The sequence below is a fragment of the Xiphophorus couchianus genome, chromosome 22, assembly GCF_001444195.1.
Source record: "Xiphophorus couchianus chromosome 22, X_couchianus-1.0, whole genome shotgun sequence".
NCBI classification, from domain to species: Eukaryota; Metazoa; Chordata; class Actinopteri; order Cyprinodontiformes; family Poeciliidae; genus Xiphophorus; species Xiphophorus couchianus.
The window spans coordinates 29089082-29111753 of NC_040249.1; the positions used below are offsets into that span (position 1 = coordinate 29089082).

At 37.3% G+C, this 22672-nt stretch overlaps 1 protein-coding gene across 3 annotated transcripts in view; it reads right to left on the minus strand.

Moving 5' to 3' along the window:
- nrg3a (neuregulin 3a) overlaps window positions 1-22672 on the minus strand; it is a 411389-nt gene that overhangs the window by 67962 nt on the left and 320755 nt on the right. For 2 of the 3 annotated variants that reach the window (XM_028006553.1, XM_028006552.1), the window contains 2 exons: window positions 11979-12052; window positions 5357-5359 (listed from right to left, as the gene is read on the minus strand). In XM_028006553.1, the coding sequence (XP_027862354.1) occupies window positions 5357-5359; window positions 11979-12052 (77 nt within the window). The remainder of the gene's footprint in view (window positions 1-5356; window positions 5360-11978; window positions 12053-22672) is intronic. The other variant, XM_028006554.1, reaches the window with a different exon arrangement.

The window sequence follows — 22672 nt, forward strand, 5'->3', positions numbered from 1 at the left end:
TGATGTCGATTTTATTTATAAACTGTAATAACAGACTGTAAACGCAACAGATCTGAAAAGGAGAGCTGCACCTTTTCTTCAAAAGGAAAGTTTCACCACAGCTGCGTCCGTCCAGAGCTCTGCAGCTGGAACGTGTCTCTACGCAGTAGAGCAGCAGAGACACCAAGGAATGTGTAAAACACAAAATCTCAATCTAGGATTCCAAAACCTTATGTCCTCTCAGACAGTTAAAGCATTACGAAGCCTCATAAAAATCATAGTAGCTCAGTTTCTCCCTGGAATTTTAATTTACCCTCAATGAAACAGACAGGCTGTCTCAGTGTGCTTACGTCCGGCTGGTGGATCTGCCTCGCCAGAATACGTCAGCATACAAACTCCCCTGGAACGGTGAGACAGCTTCCCGTCTCCCGAGACTCTGTGCTGCAATTCCCAGCACAGAGCGGCGATGTCGGAATGCCGAAGGTAGCCGTGAAAAATGCAAAACTGGAGACCGCAGGCCATCCGTGAACACACACAGCCAAACACACACAGCAGGGGTCCTGCCAGCATTACTTTAAATGATTCAAGTGAAGCTTTCAACAAAGATGACAAAACATGTGGAGGTAGCATGTTGTTCCTTGAGGTTAATATCAAAATGTCTAACCTTGAATTGTAGCTTAAAAGGAAGACAGTTGGTGGATTATCAAAGGGAACCCATTTTATCCAGAGGAGCTTTAAACAAAATATAAACTTCTTTTATCGAGAAAGATGCTGATGTTTTCTCTGAGTGCTTTAATATTTAAAGCAAAAATATTTTTTATTCATTAAAGGAAAAATGTTTTCTTGCTAAGGAAGAAGTCTGGACACCCTGTGCCCCAGCAGCTAGCGTTAGCCCCTTTGGCTGTATTAACTTCAGTGAGGAGCTTCTGACTTCAGCCTGAGGAAAGTTTTTCTCTTCTCACTTTCAGCTGTGAGATGTTTGAGGGTTTCTTACATGAACATCCCATTTCAAACCCCCAATAGTAAATATAAAGGGGAATTCCCTTTGCCTTGAACTTTTATTAATGAAAACTAGTATTAGTTTTCATTCAGTCTTTAAAGCAGAAGCAGAACTAGACAGAGCAACAGTCACCTGGAACTCCAAGTTTTACCATTTAGTTTGTTTTCACACCTGATAGTCCAACAGACTCACTTTGATTTGGGGCCAAAATTTCAACATTTCTTCCATTTTCAGCTGCTTAAAATGGAACAGCAGCGCCACTTTCACTGCATTGTGTCAGACCAACCAAATCAACTGAAAAACCTGTGCTTGCCCTTTGCCTGTGGTGGCGCTGTACCAAGAACCACTAAAGGAGATGACACAAAAACCTCTGAAAAAACCCCCCAAAACACTTCACTAAATGTAAACAAAAATGGAGTGGCATCAGAGTTTAGCGGTAGTAAGATTTCTCTTTTTTGGTAAAAGACCATGAGTCATTTATCCCGCTAGCGATAGACTCACATGTTTGTTTTAGTTGTATTTACCCAGAATTCCCTGTGCAGTAGTCTGTTTACCGCTCCTGGTCTGCTTGGCGTTCACATAGCCTATGCATTCAAAACACACCAGAGTTCACTTCAACTGAACTGAGACCGAGGTTTTCAGGAATTTGCTTTTTTGGTCCACATCAGAGTTTGATTATGCATTCACACCTCACTAAATGAACTTTATAGTCAAAGGAAACAGCTGGATTAAAGCGGACTGAACTGGGCTGGTGTGAATGCATCCTGAATCTGCCCTGGCTCATGAGGCCAACAAGGTGGGACATCTTTGATTTACTAAAAGTAAATGGAATATTATCCCTATTGTACAAATGCACTCAATATAAAGGTGGAAATTTTCGAATAATACGAACCCCCAATATGATACGAGTTACAGCAACATTTCATTTCCCTGCGGGGTTAATAAAGTATTCTTCCCTGGATTGAACTGAACTGTGTTCCTGTACACAGGGTAAGCTGCTGTTTACCAAAGAGCTCAGGTTGTCATAGCTCATATCTGAAACTCTAATCCACTTCCTCACGACTGGAGTGTCTGCCGTACAACTCTGTGACATGACTAAGACTGTACAAATGTTTGTGTCCACTCTCTATACGCTGAAGATCTATGCTTCATGTACCAGTTTGAACTCATGGCTTTTTCATCGACTGCTTTTTTTTTCTCTCCAAACACCCACACCATCTATTAAGCCTTGCCTCCTCGTGACATTATATGAACAAATGTCTGATGCCGTATTGATTGGCTAATTTTCTGCAGGTCAGGAAGTGCCACAGAGCATCGCCTCCAACACTAAGAGGTGCTTCTTGCTTTGCCCGGGGATATTTCAGCTTACACAGCTTCTTTTTTTAATAACGAAACCACAGAACAAAAGTGTGCATGTGTGATGAAAGCTGTAAAAGAACCACTAACAGAATGCTGAACGGAGATCATGTTGAACTGCAGTTATCTCTACAGTTATGGAGGCATGAAACTATAACCAGTATCACATTTTATGCCTCCTTATCTCATGGATTCACGCACGCTGCACAGTGTAAAACGCAGCCTCTTGCTCAAGACTGGACTTGCACGATTACTTTAATGTTACATTCGACATGGAACTCATGCAACCCATGGAATGAACATCTCAAATATAGCGTGAACTATATTTGCCTTTCAATTTAAAGCTCTAACTCCTCCTGCTGGTCTACGGGGAGTGAAGCGCTGCAGACACTTCAAAACGAACAGATGCTGATTCTGAGTCTGTCTCTGCATCATAAAGACACGCCGTCTCGGCGCCGAGACCTTCAATTCCAAGGGGTTGAATATATTTTACCAATGTGAGTGAGACAATGATTGCACAAGGGTCCTGTGAGATGATGAAAACAGTAAAGAAAGATCATAAAGTGAGGTGAAGGAGAGAGGAACCGCTAATCAAAGAGAATATGAGTCAGAGCTCAGTCTCATCTTGAATACTGTATTATCGTGTGAATGTTCTTCAGTAGGTTGAACAAACCGGCAACATTGCAGTTTGGACAACGCAGAGCTGCTGACAACAAAAGAAGATTGAAGTAGTTTGCGCTGTGAAAAGCTTTGACGAAGAGCATAAAGAGATGACATCAAACGCTTCTGCTGAACCTTTGATGGATTCAAAGAAAGCCCAACTAAACCTCTGATCTCTGATGGCGAAGGTGACGAGTCATGTTCTGCCTCTCCAGGTTTCAGAGGTAAACGGATCAGAGTCGGGTACAGTCTGTTCTGAGTCAGCGCTCAGCATGAGGTTAAAATCACTCGTTTCAAAACGAATTAGATTTCCCCCTACAGGCAACACCTAAGAGCTTTTAATCAACAAAAATATTTATAAAAATTCACCTACACCAAGTTTTACAGACAATATTACAGAGGAGGATTAGGGTCACTGAAAAAAAGGAAATAATTCTGACTTTAATCCCACAATTCTGACATTTTTCTTAGAATTCTGATTTTAGCCTAGTGCCAAAAGTCTTAAAGAAAAGTTAGTTTTTTTAAATTGCTGTGTTTCCAGTAAGCACATTTATTTTAGAAAATGTCAAATTGCACAACTATATGGTGAATGGAAATGCAGCTACTTTCTCCAAGTGTGTGTTCTGATCCAGTTCAAGAAGTTCATGGCTCCGTCTGCTCCTGGGATTTGGAGTTTAGATTCAGGAAGAGAAGAAGAAGAATACTTCCAACAATCTAGAAGAAGATCCCGATGCAGAGCCCCCACCTTTAACTAGGCCTGTCACAATGGCTCACTTTGCTGGACAATAAATTGTCCCAGAATTTATTACAATTAACAATAATATTGGTGTTTTAAGACCATTTATCAAGTAACATAACAGTAACTGCATAATACATAATAGTAACTGCATAATAAAGCAAGAACATATTCTCAAAGATTAAAAAACTTCAAATTCTAATGAACATTTAACACTGGAACTAGAATACATTTTAAATATCAAAAATGCATAAACCAAACAGAAACAACAAATAAAAATGAATTACGAAGTTTCTGTAAATTAAATTGTTGTTCAAAAGAAGGGATAGTTATGACCAAAACACCGCACTGAAAACTTTTATCAGCCAGGTTCTGGTAGAAAGAGAGAGAAAAGAAGAAAAAAACAATAAATCATGCAAATGGAAATGATTGAGTTTATTATGGGATTAATTGATTAATTGATTATTGTGACTGGCCTCCATTTAATGCCTCAATCTCAGATGACTTCTCGTATTTTTGTTGCAAATGTCTGACTTTATAATCAGGAAAACGTACAAGTTCTTTATTCTCATGAGATTTAATTACAAAACACCTGATTTAATATTGTAAATTTTACAATATTAAAATGTAAAATTTACCTTAATCCATTTCCATGGATTAATTTTCCAAATGAATCATGGAAAATGTGTATTTCACCTTGCAAATGTACAACTTTCTGTAATCAGAGTATTAAGTTTTTTACAAATATGTGAATATTAATAGTAATCTCAAAATTTCTGAGTTTTTTTTTTGTTGGTAGAATTATACTCCTGTGTGATCAATTATTATTTTTTGCTTTTATCCACAATGGCCCTAATACGCCGACTCACTTTTCTTTCTATCTAGTTATATCTATTTTTGCTTGACTTAACATTCTCGAGCCTTTTGCTGCTCATCTTTTATTCAGCATTGCTTTGATGATTGGAAAGCAGAGTTTTTCAAAAAATAGCTGCAGAATTGCTGAAGTGCCAAAAATTCCTTTCAGTTGTTATTTTGTCAGGGGAAATAATCTTTCTTCCTTTTTTATTCCTGGATGTTGTTGTATTAGTCCAGCCATGGCTGCCCTGATGCCCCCAGAGAACCTGAGGCAGTGTGATAACCTCTCTGAAGACGTGGCTACCTCCATCCTGCCCCCCAGGAGAACGCAGCGTGCCAGAAGTACTTGGCAGCGATTGTTTGCCCCACAGTTGAACTTTTTTTCTTGGCTGGCACAATCCAAAATAAAAGTCGGTTTGAGGGCCGCGTCTCTTCGTGTTTTGGAGATGACTTGGACAGAGAATTCGAGGGATGAGGATCGGCTCTCGGACAAAATGTGTTTTGACGACAAGATGGCACGTAGGAGGTTAGTGGGAGACGGATGCAGGGCGAGAGGGCCGTCTGAACGGAAAGAAATCTGGGAAAAAGGGGAACGGTGATGTCAACACTGAGGCGAGCTGGAGCAGGAGACACAGAGGTAACCCAGGAAATTAGGATCTGATTAACTGCCAGCAATGTCAGGGAGAGGGATGCTGTGACAAGATTATCTGAGGGGTGAGGAAAGAAGAGGAGCGCAGTATGCCACTCTTCTTTACCAACTTTGCACTTACCAACTTTTTGGAAGCAGGAGGTGGTTGAATAAAAAAGGGAAGAAAAGAAGACAAGAAAAAATAAAAGAAAGGAAAAAAAGATGTTACTGGAAAAAAGAGGCAGAAAGTTTGCATAGAAAGCTGACAGAAACATCTGAAGAAAAAACAGGCCTTTGCAAAAATATGCATATTAACTTTGTCACATCTACTTTTTTTACAAGCAAAACTTTATTGTCATTGAACTGTCACAAGTACAAGCAACAAGATGTAGTTTGCATCTATCCAGAAGTGCTCTACGAGATATAAATATTTATTTATAGATGTACAAGACTATGTATGTATGGACTATAAGGGGTTATAGCAAGAGATATACTGTAGATATTGTGTATAAATATAAATATGGGAGCTATATGCACAGATTATACAGAATATACAAGAATGTTAGGGAATGGATTATAGATAAATAATGGCAGATAAAATTTACAGGTTGATGCATGTTGTTTAGGTTTTAATTGGACCAGTGAACAGACAGGAGCGCCTAACTGTGAGATGGAAGGAAAATTATATTCCCTTGATATGATAAGCAATATGATAATTCACATTTTTTTGGTAAATATCTTAACCTCAGACTGAATGGTGTGGAAACTCATTTCTATTGAGAAAGAAAGAAATCAAGGTCCAACAGGAAGTCATATTTTTGAATTTTAAAGTCATAATTATGAGATTCAAAGTTATAGTAATGAGATAATAATGACATCCAGGAGACCCCCTGAGAAACAGTGTGGCTTTCTATCTCATAATTATAATAGAATAGAATAGAATAGAATTACTTTATTCATCCCAGCAGGGAAATTATTTCGCAGTTACAGCATAGAGACAAGACACACAACAACTACCACTGAGTAGCAATTGTAGACAAAATAAAATAAAATATAACATGCTGTCAATATTAAAAGCAGCTTAGAGCAGTCCTTGCAAAGATTCAAAAAATGCAGATACAGTATGTATATGTAAATATATGTACACCAAGTGTGCCACAGTGCAGTTGTGCAAAATTGGACTGATTAGTGCAGAACAAAGATTTAGCTTTTATTGTACAGTGAGATGGCATGTGGCAGGAAGGATTTCCTGTATCTGTCCCTACAACAGCGGAGCTGGAGCAGCCTATGTGAGAAGGTGCTCTGCTGTCTGTCCACTATGTGGTGGAGAGGGTGCTGATTATTGTCCATAATAGACAGAACCTTCTTCAGTGTCCTCCTCTCCACCACAGTTTCCAGGGACTCCAGCCTCAGTCCCAGTACAGAGCCAGCTTTCCTGATGATTTTGTCTAGTCTATTAGAGTCGCTGGCTCTGATGCTGCTTCCCCAACTTATAACTTGAAAAGTCAAAATTATAACTTTTATTCTTGTAATTATGACTTTAAAACTCAATTATTATTTCCTGTTGTACTTTTGTTTCTTTCATGGCAGAAATTAGCTTTCATAAGACACGTGAACATCACTTTTTATTTATAGATTCTTAATTTGATTTTAGTCTGGACTTGGATTGGGCCACTCTAACAGGATATCAGCATTTACATCGGTATTGGCCGATGTTAGTCATATTTTAACATATTGGTTTTGGTCCAATCAGTAAAACTGGGCCAATATTAACCAATATGTATTACCTTCTTGTTGCCATTTGTGTTTTGGATGGAGTTGACTGTTATGCGTTTGGAAAGATTATAATGTGTTTAACTGGTGGATGGTGTGGTGATGTTTAAACAGAGTCCAAATTATAGGGAAATATATAAACTATATGACATCGTTATTGGTTATTGGCCATAACAGCAGTTTTCATTTCAGCTGTCGGCCCAGATTTTCATATCAGTGCATCCCTAATTCTAACATATGAAAATGCATTCTAAACTATTTCAGTCGCCCTTGCTGTGTGTTCAGGGTTCAGTTTTGCTGGAAGGTGAACAAACACATTCAAGTCTTTTGAAACCTCTAACAGTTTGGTTTTTTTTACACTATTGACCCATCTTCAGCTGTGTCCATTTTCCCTTCACTTCTGACCAGCTCCTCTGTCCCTGCTGGAGACAGCATGCCCACATGGGAACAGTGTATTCAGATTTCTGTATTGAGGCAAAAATGTTGAATCTTGAGGCTCATCTGACAGTCCATATCTTCTTTAACCCCCCAAGACTTTCTTCTGTCAATTACAGCCATGTGGCGTCCTCATGACTATGTTACACTTTGTGTAGCCTGGTTGGTTCACATTCAGTTGGACACACATGACAGTTGGATGAAAACATTGTATTTAAATTTGATGTCTGGAAATTTCTCACCTCTACTCCTTTCACCTGTTCAAAACGACCAAGAAAATTAGGTTGTGTTCAGTTCGACACTGGACAGATAACTGCTTTTGGGTTCATTTATTTTAAAAAGTGTTGACTGTTAAAGCTATCTGCCTTCTTTCTTTATTTGCTCATTGTGAAGTTGTGACAGTTCTCTAATGTTCTCTAGTGAAGAGCTGAGGCCTTCATGGAACAGCTGGATTTATACTGATGTTAACTTTCACAGTTACACAACTTCTGTAAATCATTTATTGCTTTGGGTTTCTACTTAGGGGTATCAGATTAAAAGTGGTTACAATAAAAATGGATTCCACAGTTTTCAGATGTTTAATCCTAAACAAATATGTAAAATATCATTATTTTCTCCCCTCTCTACTACTTTGTGATAAAGTAAATAACTGAAGTTTCTGGTTGTGGACAGATTAATGGAATGCAATAAGAACAGCTTCAGTGTTTAATCAGCATTCTATTTGAATGCTAATGATGATGCAACAACTGCAGATCGGTCGTCTCTTAACTCTGTTTTTCAGGCACAGAGTGGCTCAGGAATGACTTTGCAAGTTTGAACAATTTATATGGAAATCCGCCTGAAAAAGTCCTCAGGTTTGGGATCCCCAGAAACGGTTACCATGTTAGGCAAGAAAACCAATTTAAGGTAATGGCAAAGATGTGGTTAGTCTTTTTTTCCTTCCCCCTCTGGAGTTATAGGTCTTCTAAAAAGTTTTAATAGGTGGTTTTGTTTGGTGAATTGCAGAAATAACTACTTTTTTCTCCCCTTTAATTTGCAAGACCAGGTAAAAGAAATCCTCCTGTCCTAAGCTGGAAGACTCTACAACTCTGACTTTATACCAATGACTGAAATGGTATAAGCTTTACATTGTAAGCATACAGTACTTTTGAAAAGTATTCAGATAACTCAAATTTTTGATATTGTGGTGCATTACAACCATAAACCACAATTTTATTGGTATTTTATGCACCAGCTCAACCCAATGCAGCAAAACATGTGAAGAAGGGAAAGTTACATGGTTTTCATTTTTGACAAATAAAACCATAAAAAACATGCTATGCATTTATATATGCCCACATTTTACTCCAATACCCTTAAATAATATGCAAAGTGTTGCACATGGTTCCACTGTGCTCTTGCGTTAGAATGGCCCACTCAAAGTCCAGGCCTAGGTCCCATCAATCCATAGTAGGATCGATTGATGGTGAATCATGGATGAGTTTCTCTAGATCTTGCTGAGACATTAGTCCTGAAAATGATGGTTCGAAGTAAAGTGGTGACATCATAATGTAGCTGTGTATCATCTGCATAGTTATGGTAGTTTATCTTATTTCCTGTTCTAACCTGAGCTAGTGGGAGTATGTAGATATTAAAAGAGAGGCTCTAGGATTGAACCTTGGGGAACCTCATATGTGACTTGAAAGGTTTTTGACAAAAATTAAAAATTGCTTTTCACAAAAGCTCTTGATTAAATATGACTCATTTTGACCCATTTTGCAAGGAAGTGTACAGGGAAAAAAGTGATTCTGAAACTGATGGAAATGTATCCCAGCATACTTTCACCTGTAATTACAGCAAAAGATGCTTGTATTGAATATGGCAGCACTGAATGCAAATAAATGCCATACTTTAGATTTTGATTCATAAAAAGATTTATGCTTTACAGGTAAAAAAAAGAAAAAAATGTTTTGGGATCTCGCATAAAACCCCATTAAAATAAAGTAAAGTTTGTGATAGTAGCATGACAAAACATAAAAATAATTTAAGAAACAGTCTGACCTATGAGGAAGGTAACACGTCTTCATCACCTACATACACAGGCTAGTCGGTTGCTACACAAACAGAAAGTGATGGGTGTCACTTGAGTGGACACCACTATTGCTCTAGGAAGCAGTTACATTAATACTTTCAGTGGAATTAAAAACCTCATTGCAGCAGCTTCTTTTAACGATCTGGAAAGTAAAGGATATTAGCAAATACCCAGCGATAACACTGCCAATGCATTTGCCACGTCTAATTTACGCGTCCCGTTTATGGCACATTCTCCTTTCCAATCAAGTGTTAAATGGGAAAATGAAATTTGAATATTAGAGCTCTTAAGGGACTTTTGACATTGGGCAAATACAAAGTGCCTGAAGTATCACATTGTCCTTTTAATGCTAAATAGTGCTATTATGGCATTGTTGGCAGGAATCCAATGGATAAGACATTGTATTGCCACAACATGGGGAGGTTGAAGAAAGATTGATTTTCTTTTAAATGAGCCTGGAAGACGTAAGAAATTCATATAACATTGATAAAGGGCAGGATGGTGAGAAATTTGGGTAATCTGTGTTCTTCTCTACACTCTGTGACATTGAGAAAACCATGTTTTATAGGAGATAAAGCAAGAGGAAAGTGACCTTCATCTTAATAGCAGAAAATAGTTGGGAAAAAGCTGAGAAAAAAAGCTAATAACCAGATAAAAACTCTCAGTATTTAAAGTAATTGCATGCCAGAGGAAAGCATTAGGCATTGGAAACCCAAATATATTTGGGAACGAAGCACAAAGTCAGATCTGCTCAGTTACCTCTTTAGACTGCACATCATGCAGCATCACCTTTCCCTTCTTTGCATGTTTTCTAATCAGGTACTGCCTTTGTCTCCACCAATCATTTTAAAAGTTGTGAAATTTTAAGAACTTAAGCTTTTCAAAGGTCTTACAGGAGCTATTCAAATGTGGCTTAAATATGTACTAAACTGCTACACATTATGCCTTGTTTCAAACACAAACTTCAATGTATTTTATCTTTCACAGCCTAAATTCATTGTAATGGCAATAAGGTAGTGAACTTATACAAGGTTTTTACACAAGAATCTTTTCCAAAATCAATCTGAAAAGTTGAGATTTGCATTTGTATTCATTCCCCTTTAATCCACGACCCCTAAATAAAATCCAGTACAACTAATTGCCTTCAGGACTTCACCTAACTCACATGTGTATAATTTAATCTCAGTATAAATCCAGCTTCTCTGTGAGTATTAGTGGGAAAACTGCATGACGAACACCCAGCAGTCATCCCTGACCTATTTGTGTTGTGGCACATCGGGCCAACGGTGACTTTGTGACGGAGTTTGAAGCTGAGTTAAGTTGTTAAACAACATCTGAAGCTGTGGAGACATCAACTTTGTAAAATCCCTCATTTGAAAATGGAAAGAGTGCAGCAGACCTCGAGATAAAGTTCAGATTTATGTCATGCCACAGTTATAACCCTGCTCTATGTGGTAGAGTGGAAAAAAGACAGTTTTTGTTGAAAGAATGCAACAAATAGTCCTATTTAAAGCAAACAAGTGGAAGAAGAGGCTCTAATCAGTTGAGACCAAAGTTTTTATGTGTACTGAAAACTATTGTCGGATATCACTGTGGAAACAGCATTCCTATGGAGAAACATTTCAGCGGCAGCAGCATGATATGTGGACAGTTTTTTTCTGAACGGAGTTAATGGAAAGGATGGGCAATCCTGGAATAAACCAAATTTAAGGCTGCAAAAGATTTTACTGTGGAGGAGGAGTGGAACTCTCACAGGGATCACAGCTGTGGATCTTATGCTGAAGTTTGTAGAGGCAGGACTGATTACTGAACTCTATCAGTGGATAGTTTTATCCGAAGTAGCCACAACAAATAACTAAAGCATATTCATCTGGTAAAATGGTTCAGTCAAAACCTAAGACCAGTTGAAAATTGATGTTCGCAGGCTCTCTCCCTCAAATCTGACAGCTAATTTTGTAAAGATGGATGGGCATAAAAAAAGACACACCTAAACTCTTTTAGATGTTTATTTTCCTTAAACTTCCCAAAGACGCACTTCTGTCAAATAAAAGCAAAAACAAACAAAAACCTAAAGTTTGTGGTTGTAGTGCTACAAAATCTGAAAAAGTTGAATATATCTGACTCTGAGAAAACATTAAAGAAAAATAACTTCCTGACTTGTTTGCTGCCGAGATGACGCATTGCTTTTAGAATAAATATCATACGCATTTGCCTATATGCAAAAAAGATTTAACAGTGAAGGCAGTTTGATATCAAACACATTTCTATTTATACCATCTGACTAAGTGCTTCCGTAATAGCTGTCAAGCTGCTTTTGCATGGCAGAAGAGAGAAGTCAGTGGTTTCAGGGTTTTCAAATATGTCAGCGCAGAATTGTGAGCATTTACATTTTTTCAGTTGCCCTATATAGTTTTATTTTTCTGCTTCTGTTTGTTTAGATGTTTAAATTTTGTGTTGATGCAGAGAGAACACAGAAGCCTCTTACTGGGGTCTGACAGGATGGAGTCCGTCTTGGGCAGGAACTGGTCACACCGGATTCCTTGGTAACCTTCACGACACCTGGTGGACAAAAAACAAAAAAAAACAACACAGTTTCTCTATGAGACTGGAAAATCTGCACAAAACCTTCCTCAGTGTGTTTCCTGACAAAGCAGTGGAGGTTTGTTAGAGACAAACATACAAGCCAGGCATAGATAAATACAGAGAAGCAAGCAGTCTTCCAGGGCACTGAACTTAGCTGGAGGAGGTTGTTGTTGTTGGTCAGTGAATCCCAAATCCAAACACCTTGGTCCGGAGGAGAGAATTCAGTTCAATGACATAAATGATCACGAAGGGAAAACACAAGTTGTTGCAGGTCAGAGTCTTCGATGGTTTTAGTTGTGTCCTCTCTAAAGAACCTCATGTCTGAAGAAATTCTCTTCAGACATAACATCCTTTAAAATCAGACAATTTCTTATGATAGCAAGATACTACGCCTGTATTAATTTCCTAGCTCTGGCAGTTAAACGCTCCCATCAAGCTGATTACAGAAGATCTGCAACATCTTTCTGAAAGCACTGAAGGTCCCAAGTTTCTTCAAGAAATATAATCAGACTTATTTCAGTTCCTCCTGAAAAACATAATCATGTCTCCTTCACTTTCTAGATGAAATAAATGTTCCAAAGTGAAGTCATTAAGCAGTACACCAGCTCTGCCTCCTCAGCCTCTTGTCCATCTCTGGTACACCTGGCATGTACAGAAGCCACAAAGTTTCTTGTAGTGGAAGTCTGAGACGAACAGAGTGAGAGAACAGACCCCTGTGGGGCTCCAGTGCTGCTGGCCACAGGGTCAGAAACATGGCCCTGCAGTTTCATAACCTTTAGTCTTGTTCAACTCAGTGATACTGAATCTGCATTGAAGAGATGTTTACCCCTCCAAATGTGCGTCAATAAAGAAGTGCACATTCTAAGGGTTTTGCACAGTCCTCAGAATCTGAGTGGCAAATTAAGACGTAAACAATAACCATTAAGTAGCTAATGAGTTCTGAAATGTACTCAGTCTGCACTTCAGAAAATGTCTCTGAAAAAGCGTGTTTTTTAATAAATGTCAGTTCAATAAATATCTCCTGATCAACATACAGAAGCCTGAGTGTTACGGAGCACAGGAACACGGCGCAGGTTTAAACTAAGTGTGGTGTGAAGCCTCGGCTTGTTTGCATATCTGTCGTTGCCTCTGGCTGTTTGAACCTTCGCCTTCCCGTCTCCCTGCTGTGGAAGCTGCAGGTCTCACATATGGAAATGGACTTAATATGCAGTCTGCTCTGTTTTACTAAGTCTCAGATCTTACCTCTGTTCAAACTGTTTCTTCACAAACACGTCTAGATTCAACCGCACCGCATTGCAACAAAACACACTGACTTTATTTGACCAGATAAAGACAAGAGAAGATGTACGTCTGTTCTGACAAGAATCTCAGACACTTAGAGATTCATTTAAGAAAACAACAAATATAACACTTTGAATTTGGTCATTTTTTCAGAATGGTAATGACAACCTTTTTGGGATCCATCCATGGCGAGTGACTTTTAATCACACTAGCGCTAGCTGGTGAAGAAACATGAACACAGATGAAAGGATATTTGGAGAGACACAAGCTGATAACAAAAGCTGTGACTTTAAATCTAAACAACAGCCATAGAAAATTTCCTCATTTCATAGAACGTTAACGCAAAGTGCAAAGATAGGATGCTAATCGATCACGAAATCCCTGGGTGATGAAGGGATGAGGGGCGACACCATTAAAGTGTAAAAGTGAGGCATTTAGAATCTACTACACAGTCATTATAGGAAACAAGCACTCAATATAAATACATTTCATTTTAGCTCAGCAGGGTGGAAAGCAGCTGAACAACATGATAAGGACTCAAAGAAAACAGAAATAAATGTCTCTATAAGTCAAAGATTTAAGATTTAAATTCACAGATTATTTTTTATAAAAAATCAATAACTCTACATGTGAAACCCCCCAAAAACCTAATTGCATTGATAAACTCCTTAAGTCCCAGCTTGTAATTACAGGTCAGCAGTATAGAGTTTAAGTCAGATATTTACATGCAATGTATAAAAACATACTTTTTCTTCACTGACTGACATGAAATCAGACTAAAATCTTCCTGTTTTTTTGGTAATTTAGGATTGTCAACATTTTAATTTCTGCTTCACTGCCTGACACAGGAAATAAAGGAGCAGAATCTTGTTATAAAGAGACATATTTTTGTCATGAGATTCAATATGAGATATTAAAATACATTCCTCTGACAGATTACAATTTCTCACTCCTTCTACAAACATCCAACAAGGTATTGCCGTTCTGTTACGGCCTTTCTCGTTTAAACAAGAACATTTTTTGGTTTTTAAAAGATATAAAATCTGTTAAAACCAGAAAGTTTGTAATTATAACAACCCACTGCTGTTGTATTTATTTCATGGATATGGCAGCTAGAATATACTTCCATATTAACGCCATAAAACTGAGAGAAGTAATTTTTTATGCTCTCTTCAAAACCAGAAATTTAAATCACACTAAGAACACTTTAAACAGAAGACGTTGATGTTGATGATTTGCTTTGTGAGCTTCTGATGGATGATCTGAATTTTGCTCTCTATCTGAAGCGGTGATGGCATAGTTACTTTGAAAAAGTAACTTTAATCAGATTACAGACTTGAAAAAGTATTTTGGTTACTTTATTGATTACTTGATGTGGAAAGTAACTAAGTTAGATTACAAGTTACTTTATTAGTTACTTTCCGTAGCTGCTGACAACCCTCCACCACCTCAAGATAAAAGTTACATTGAGCTTTGCCAATACTTATAAAATTGCAAGTTATTTTATAATCATAACATCAACAATGTATCTCCACTTATAAGATTGAACATAATGTTATAAAAAGGTGAGATAGTTCAATGGTTGCAATAGTCCAAAAAAACACAAAACACAACAAAACAAAAACACTTTAGTCATTTTTGCATGTTCTTGTGTGTTCCTCTCCTGTCTGGAAAACTGTAAAAAGGATTTTAGAATCTTGTTGTTTGCAGTTTTCTTGAGCCCAACACAAAGCTCGACATCATTTACAGCAAATATATTAACTTGACATTAACAAAGACACAGCGGGACGGATCAGCCGGGAATAGACGGACAGGGAGAGTCTGACTGAAACTACCTGCATGTCAGTCAAACTCTGGGGCTGATTATGTGTCTCTGCTTACTTACAATCCCAAATATGCAACTTTAAGTTCCAAACAAGCTCAATAAACTGCAATCTGCGACTCATTAAATTTGCAAGCAACTTTTGAAAAAACAAGCCCAAAGTTATTTATAATAATCGGACTTGGCAACTCAGACAGAAACTCAAAAGAGTTCCTGTTTTTCCAGGAACAAAATGAGCGTCTCCCTCCTTCCTCCATTGTGTATGTTTCTGTGGCGGCGTGTGATCAGCTGCTGATAACCGACACAAAGAAAAGGCGATCACTCCCCAAGACGCACAGAGGAAATTAAATGATATTACTAGAGAAAGTGACAAAAGTAGTAATGCAGTGATTTGGATAAGTAACTTTAATCTGAGATTACTCATTACTGAAAAAGTGGCTTGATTAGAACAAGGCGTTACAGTAACTTGACGCCGACATCACTGATGAGAGGATCCTGAAGGAAACATCTGTCTGGGATATCTGGGTACCTGAGATACGCAGCAGAACATTGAGAACCAAAGCACACCAGCAATTCCACTTTCCAGCTGCTTCGGAAAAGAAGAAGACTTTCAAGGGGCCTAGTCCAAACCTGCACTTAAGCCAATTTAATGTGTTAGAGTCTATGAATGCTCAAAAGCGCTCCAGTGATTAATGGACAGAACTCCTTCACAGCAATATTCAACACCTCTAGTTATCACCAATGGTGCTATTCCCAGTTATTAGGTTTACTGAGCAATTACTTTTTCGCACTGGGCCAAGATCATTTGAATGACTTTTGTCTTTTATTTATTTATTTATTTATCATTGAAAATATTTAAGCTAGACTATAAAGTAATACCAGAATAAATCTGCTATCATCTGCTATAATCTTGATATAATGTTTACCAAGAGTTGCTTGCAAAGAGGAGGAAATGGATATTGGTCGGGTGAATTTGGTAGAGACACACACCTGCCCTGCACAGGGTGATAGTTTGAACATCTAAAATGTGGATATGGTTGTCATTTTGTTGTTCTTCACTAAACAACTGCTGTCACTCATTTTCATCTCACCGTTCTTAGCAGATCGAGACTCTACACTGTAGATGTTAGGAGCAGGCTCCTGTTTTACATGTTTACTGTTGAAACCAGGATGTCACGTCGTAGCAGTCAGATAATACAGAGTGCTAGCTGACGTTAGTTTCCTAAAGGCACCAGCCGACATCAAATTCACAATAGAACAAGTCAGATTTCAAGAAGAATGCTAAACACCCACTACGGTGACCCAGGGGGACGAACTGACTGCTTTCCTTACTGCATAAAAAGCTTTTCTTTGTCACATCCATCAGGCCACATCACCTGGCTGACAGATGATATCAAACGTGATGCTAAAAAGGCCTGAAAAAATTCTTATAATTTGTCAGAATGTCTGCATAGCCTTCAACAAACCAAGTTAGTTGATTTCAGCTGTTAGAGATATTATGATGTTTATTGACAAAGATTAGAAAAAAAATAATGAAATGTTGGTGTGAAGGATTACATTTGCTAGCTCTGCACTTTTTAATGATCACTAGTATCTTTAACTTTGAACTGAACAAAAATACTAAGCATCCACGAGGAGAATACGCAAATCCAGTCAAACTATCCTCAGTCTGGACTCAATCCCAGGACCCTCTGGGTGCAAGAGCACAAATAACTGCACTTCATAAGTTTTACTAGTAGGCAAACACATATTATTCTTATTGTGTGACCTTAAACACCAATAAAGTCCTAATTCTAGTATTATCGTGACTGTTATTTTGTCCAACAAACTCTTTTCTTTCTAGAATTTCTTTTCACATATATCACACACCTAGTATTCCTAATGGAAACGCACAGAAGGGGGAAAAACAGTTCTCAAAGTTAAGATGGAAAGCTGATAATAGGTGAGAGATTGTTGAAGGGTATGAAAGAGTTGCACAGTCTCTAATTAGCAGCGCAGTCATTAATTAAAGACGAACAGAATTAGAACGCCCAGGGAGGAACGTGTTTGAGCAAAAGGTTAAATGTGAATCTTCCTCAAACCTACCGAGCGGAGGCTAAATATAGGCATAGTGTGCACACACACACGCACACACCCCTGTTTGCCAGTGAGTGTATCTGCTCATAATACAAATATCAATTGAAATTTGCTCATGATTTTACTTATGTTTAAGCTTTTTCAGAAACTGTTAAAAAGCTTTTACTAAAACAAGGAAGTAAATTCAAATTTTCATTTCCATTTCCATCAACTTTTTTTAAAGCGATACTTCAAAATGAGTACACATCAAGATTAAAAAATGTAAGAACACTTCTGACGTAACTTTTCAGCACAATGTCAGGCTAAAAGGTGAATGTATTTTACGGCTTTTTACCAGATTATTTGGCAAAATTTCTCAATGCAATGACTATACATGATGTATTTATCAGTAACAAACATGACAGCATGCATTCATTATTTCAATTTTCTAAAATTAGCTATGAGGACATTTGTCTTGTTGGACTTATTCAAGTAATGACCATCACTATCAATTAAAAGGCCTCTAGTTGGAGGAAACATTAAGTCAGGCAATGAAAATTAACAATTGTTGCTTTTTATCTTGAATGTCATAACAGACCACAGGCATGCTCTATCTGCATGCTGCATGGAGTTTTTCTAATATACATTTGGCCAATCCAGAAAGACAGAAAAATGTCAAATGAAGACAGATTTCTGAAATGTCGGCCTCTGTAACCTGGTTTTTGCAGCATTCTGCCCGTGGTGGTACAATATAGAAGACATTCTTCTCACCAACATGATTCCACTCGCAGACAGTAAAAATGTGATCCAAACAAAACAATGAGCCAAGCAGCTGTGTCATACATCAAAAATAGCAGTAGGGCTTCCTGTAGCTGCCGTTTGGGCCACTTTAATACAGTCCAACTCCACAGCAGTTTGGCTCTCAAGAGTCTATTAAAGGAATATGTGCCACAGTGCACCGGTCAGAATCTGATAGGTTAGTTCAATGTTCTTCACACTTTGGACCATTTTCTCAGCAGAGGCTTCGCTTCAGAACAAGTGACCAAAAAAAAACCAAAAAAAGGAAAGGAAACGGTTGAATAGAAGCGTTTTTCTGTTGTGAGTGGAGTTGTACTGCAAGTCAATTTACTCAGTGGGAATTTCTGTGAACAAGATTCCAACTAAATTCAAAATGATTTTTAAAATATTTTAGATCTTTTTTTTTTATTTTGTCCCTTTTTTTAAAAAATTTTGACTTCACAAGTTATTTCCTAATTCAACACTGCTACTTCTGTAAATCCACATCTGGAAGAAAAAGAGGCTTTAGCTGTTCAAAGATGCAATAATAATAATAATATGTACTATTATCAATACAAACCAATGACAAATTGAAAGGAGATATAAGGCTCATGAGTTTAATATCTTACTATACAGAGATTTATAGCTCATTAAAACCTAAATATGTTCTCGTTTAAATGAGAAAAGTCATAGCAGTAAGATGGAAACACCTCATTGGATGTTAGATGTCATGTAGAAGAAACAGTGAGGAGACATTTTCACAAGTTTTGTATCTTATTATATTGAGAAAAAGTTGCAAACAAAAAAAGAGAAGTAGTTATGGAGGCTCCAACATTACGTTCAGCCAGCCACAAAAACTGTTTTCAGTTTTATAAATAAAACTTTTGGTAAATCTCAAACTATTTGTTGTAGAATCTATGTTGAATGTAGAATAATCTAGTTCCATCCTGGTAAATCTATTTATTTTAGATTTTGAGATAGAAGTGAACAAATGCCAACTAAGAAGCTGCAAAGCAGATGCTAATGTTAACATCACCAGCAGTTAATGATTAGCTTTTCACAATATTCTGACAGTGTTTACAAATTAAATGTATTATAAATGTCACTCTGAGTGTTTTCTTTCCATTAAGTTTCAAAAATATGCCACACAAGAAAAGTCAAGGCGGTTTAGGCTTTTTCAACATTTTTAAGTCAGAATGTTCTTGGCTGGCTCAAGTAGTCTTTATTCGTTCATTATGCTAACACATAACAAGCCAGGAACGACTTTGTTACTTTAAAGTCAGACTCAACAGATTGTCAAGCTTCAGTGTGTTCACCGTTTACATCATTATACAAAGTTAGAGGCAAAGCAACAGGAAATTCTTCATGTTGTCCAAAAGGTATTGTGGTGTTTCAATATGGTGAGATCATGTGCCATTCCTTAGTCCTTCCTCTGGCACTAGGGGTGTTTTTCAAATTAAGGATAATCATTTCAAACCTGACAGGATGGATCAAAATCTTGAAAGATTTCTTCACTTACCAAGTTTTTTATTTATTTTTTTTAGTTCAGTCCTAGAAATATTTATACTCTGTTCTAAGTTTGACATGTAGCAATAAAAAACATTTTCTATGAGCAATGTATGAAAGACAAAAGCAGACAAAGCAAATATTTTTTGAGAAGATTTAAAAGCAGCAAGAGCAATCGCATCGTTTGATGTATCCAATGCAATTCAATATGTCTGCTGGGCTTTAACAGCAACTTTCTGCTTGGTTTGTTTAATCAGACCTGCAGAAAGCCAAATACAATTGGCAGTCCACACTTCAGAGGCAGCCTGAGATGATTACTTTTCAACTTTAATGACATTACGTATCACCAACCTGTATGGGTTTCCATTTATTTCTTCCTCTTTTGATGGAACATAAAAAAAAAAGAAAAGAAATGGAAATCTAGCTTTGTGGGGTGTCAGGGGACGTTTCTTCTCTCATTTGCCAGACGTTGTGATTGAAATGAATCTGGGTTGCCATGTCTTCGCCTGGCAGGTTATGGGAATCAGGCAGAGTGTGATGCTATGTTGTCCCTGTGTAAAAGTTTTAAACCACCAATTATTTCTGTATACTATTCTTTTGAGAAGTCACGCTTTCTTGTAATCTTTGGAAGTGGTTTGGATCTATAACTCTCTAAGCTTCCTAAAAACTGCATTGCTAAAGAAAACCCAGCCTGTTTTGTAAATCTCTTTTTTTTTGTCAAATGTGACCTGATCTTAGGCTGAGCTGATTTAACACAAGAGTTTGGCAGTGTGTTTGACCCAGCATACAGTTTCCAACCCTAATCATTGGTTGAATTATGGACACCTAAAGCACATTTAGTGGGGTCAGTTATAAAAGCTGGGTTTCTGTTACAAATGTACATAAATCTCAGTCTGTATGGATCCAACATGTTGGAATGAAACAGAATTTCTTATGAAGTGTGATGCTGTGAGACCTCTGGTGGAGTCAGCTGCACACTGTCCACAAAAAGTCATCCTCCTACCACTTCCTGTTGTCTCCTTCATGGTTTTCGCCAGTAGTAGCATCCGGTTGTTGATCATGTGACTCGTGTGATGAGAAAAAAAATCTCCATTGCAGTTTTGCAAAATTCATTGGCAGTATCTTTTTCGATGCTGCTGAAAAAACACTTCTTCCTTGCAGAAAAATGTTTTATCAAAAAACATTATGTTTTTTTGAAACTGCTGTGTTTCCATTAAGCAAATTTATTTTCATGATTCAATTTGCGCATTTCTACAGGTAATGGAAATGCAGCTATGGATAGCCATCCAGAATCTGGTTTGTACTGGGTGGGTGACAGACAGAGGGACGAGCCCAGGGAGCCATTCCTGCAAGAATCACCATCAATTTCATCTCGTGGCAAAGGATCAATAAAGTGTGATCAGATCATAAGGTTTAAAAACCTCTTTGTTGAAGATTGAGAAGACTCCCTTTAGTTTCTTCTCTAACCAAAAATATTGGGTCACAATTCTACTTTGTTACATTTCAAAGTTCCCCGTTTGAAGCAAAAACTACAGGTCAAGAACTATCCATAAAGGAAAACTGTATCTAACAGTCAAAATCTATAGACTTGACAATCAGCAACGACCTGAAACCTGAGATGAATTATTCCTCTGCTTTATGCCAGCTTTTCAGACAGCATCTCTTTCCTTGTTGTTGCTAAAATTTTATTTTTTCTAAAGTATTTTTTCTTCAGTATTTTTTAAAAAAAGAGTCAACAAAATAAATGATTAAAAAATAGACATCTTTGTGATAAGCCACTGGTAACAAAGAGCCTAAAGATCCAGTGTGATTCTTTGCAAAGTTTTGTGTTTTTTATGGCCTGAATAATTTATGGGTCAGAGTGAAATCAATCTTAAAGATACGTTCCTCAGACAATGTTCAGGCCAGAGGACACGACTGAAAATGATTGAAGAGACAAGAAACGTTCAAAGAAACATTGAGAACCCTGGAGAAGTCTTGATCAAGACCCGTTTCACAGAAAAGTACAAAGAACAAAGGGATGCCTAAAGACTTTTTGCCTTTTCAAGTTTAAGCCAGAAAGACTACAGGAATGCCAAAAGCTCAAGTCAAACGATAAACAAAGATGTTTACAGAACCTGAGATCTTACAGCACAGATGTAGCTAACCTCCATGTTCTTGTTAAATAAATGTTTGGTTGACAGGTTCCCTCCACATTTCCATGCAAAGTGTTGGTCCTTTTTAAATGAGTGCTTTATTCAAATATTGACATTTAAGAAACAGAAAAAAATGTCTTATTTAGCTGTACATCTAATAAATAAAAGGAACAATTGGCACTAACTTTGATGAGTTAAGGCTCATCCAGTCCAATTTCTGTTTAATTTCAACGAAATGGACTCTAAAGTACTATTAGAGTTTTGAATGAGGTAATAATAATAATAATAATAATAATAATAATAATAATAATAATAATAATAATAATAATATCAAGAAGAATGCATTTCCTTTGCAGATACTTTAAAAGATGGTGAAGTTGGTTCTTCTGCTGCTGAAGTTGACCAGGTTTCTGTTATTATCTGGTGCTTTTGAACCAGTCAGCCATTACACTGAAAATAATGTTGAAAAGTTTTAATTAGCTAGGCATCTAGAAATGGGCAGATTTTTGGCTCCACTGTCCCTGTCCAGTCAGGAAAATTCAGAATGTTGCAATGTTCCCCCACTGGGATTGTCCATACCAGAGCAATATCAGGTTATGCTGACATCAACACTTTTTAGTCAAATATGTTAATGGGTAAAGATTTGAAGTTTTCCATTTTAAGTATCAGTAGGGTGTCAGATTAAAGACAAGAGCTGCAAGCAGAACATTTAAAAGGTAAATGTTTTTATGGAGACATGCAAAGTTGTTCTTTAATAGTTTGCAGTTTTGGTCTGTTGTCAACCATAATGCATTTGGAAATGTTGGCAATCTTTGAGAAACTTTAGTTAGATGAAAGTCTGCAGTCTCCAGACCTATAAAGTTTGATGTTTACAGCTAGTGACACTTACAGTGCTAATTAATAATTAGCACTGTTAGCTAATATAAATGCTAAAGAAAGTTTCAGAGGTCAACTTTAAATCATTTCGTCTTTGATTCAATTGAGTTTCACAACAACTGCTCTCTAACAAATAAGATAATA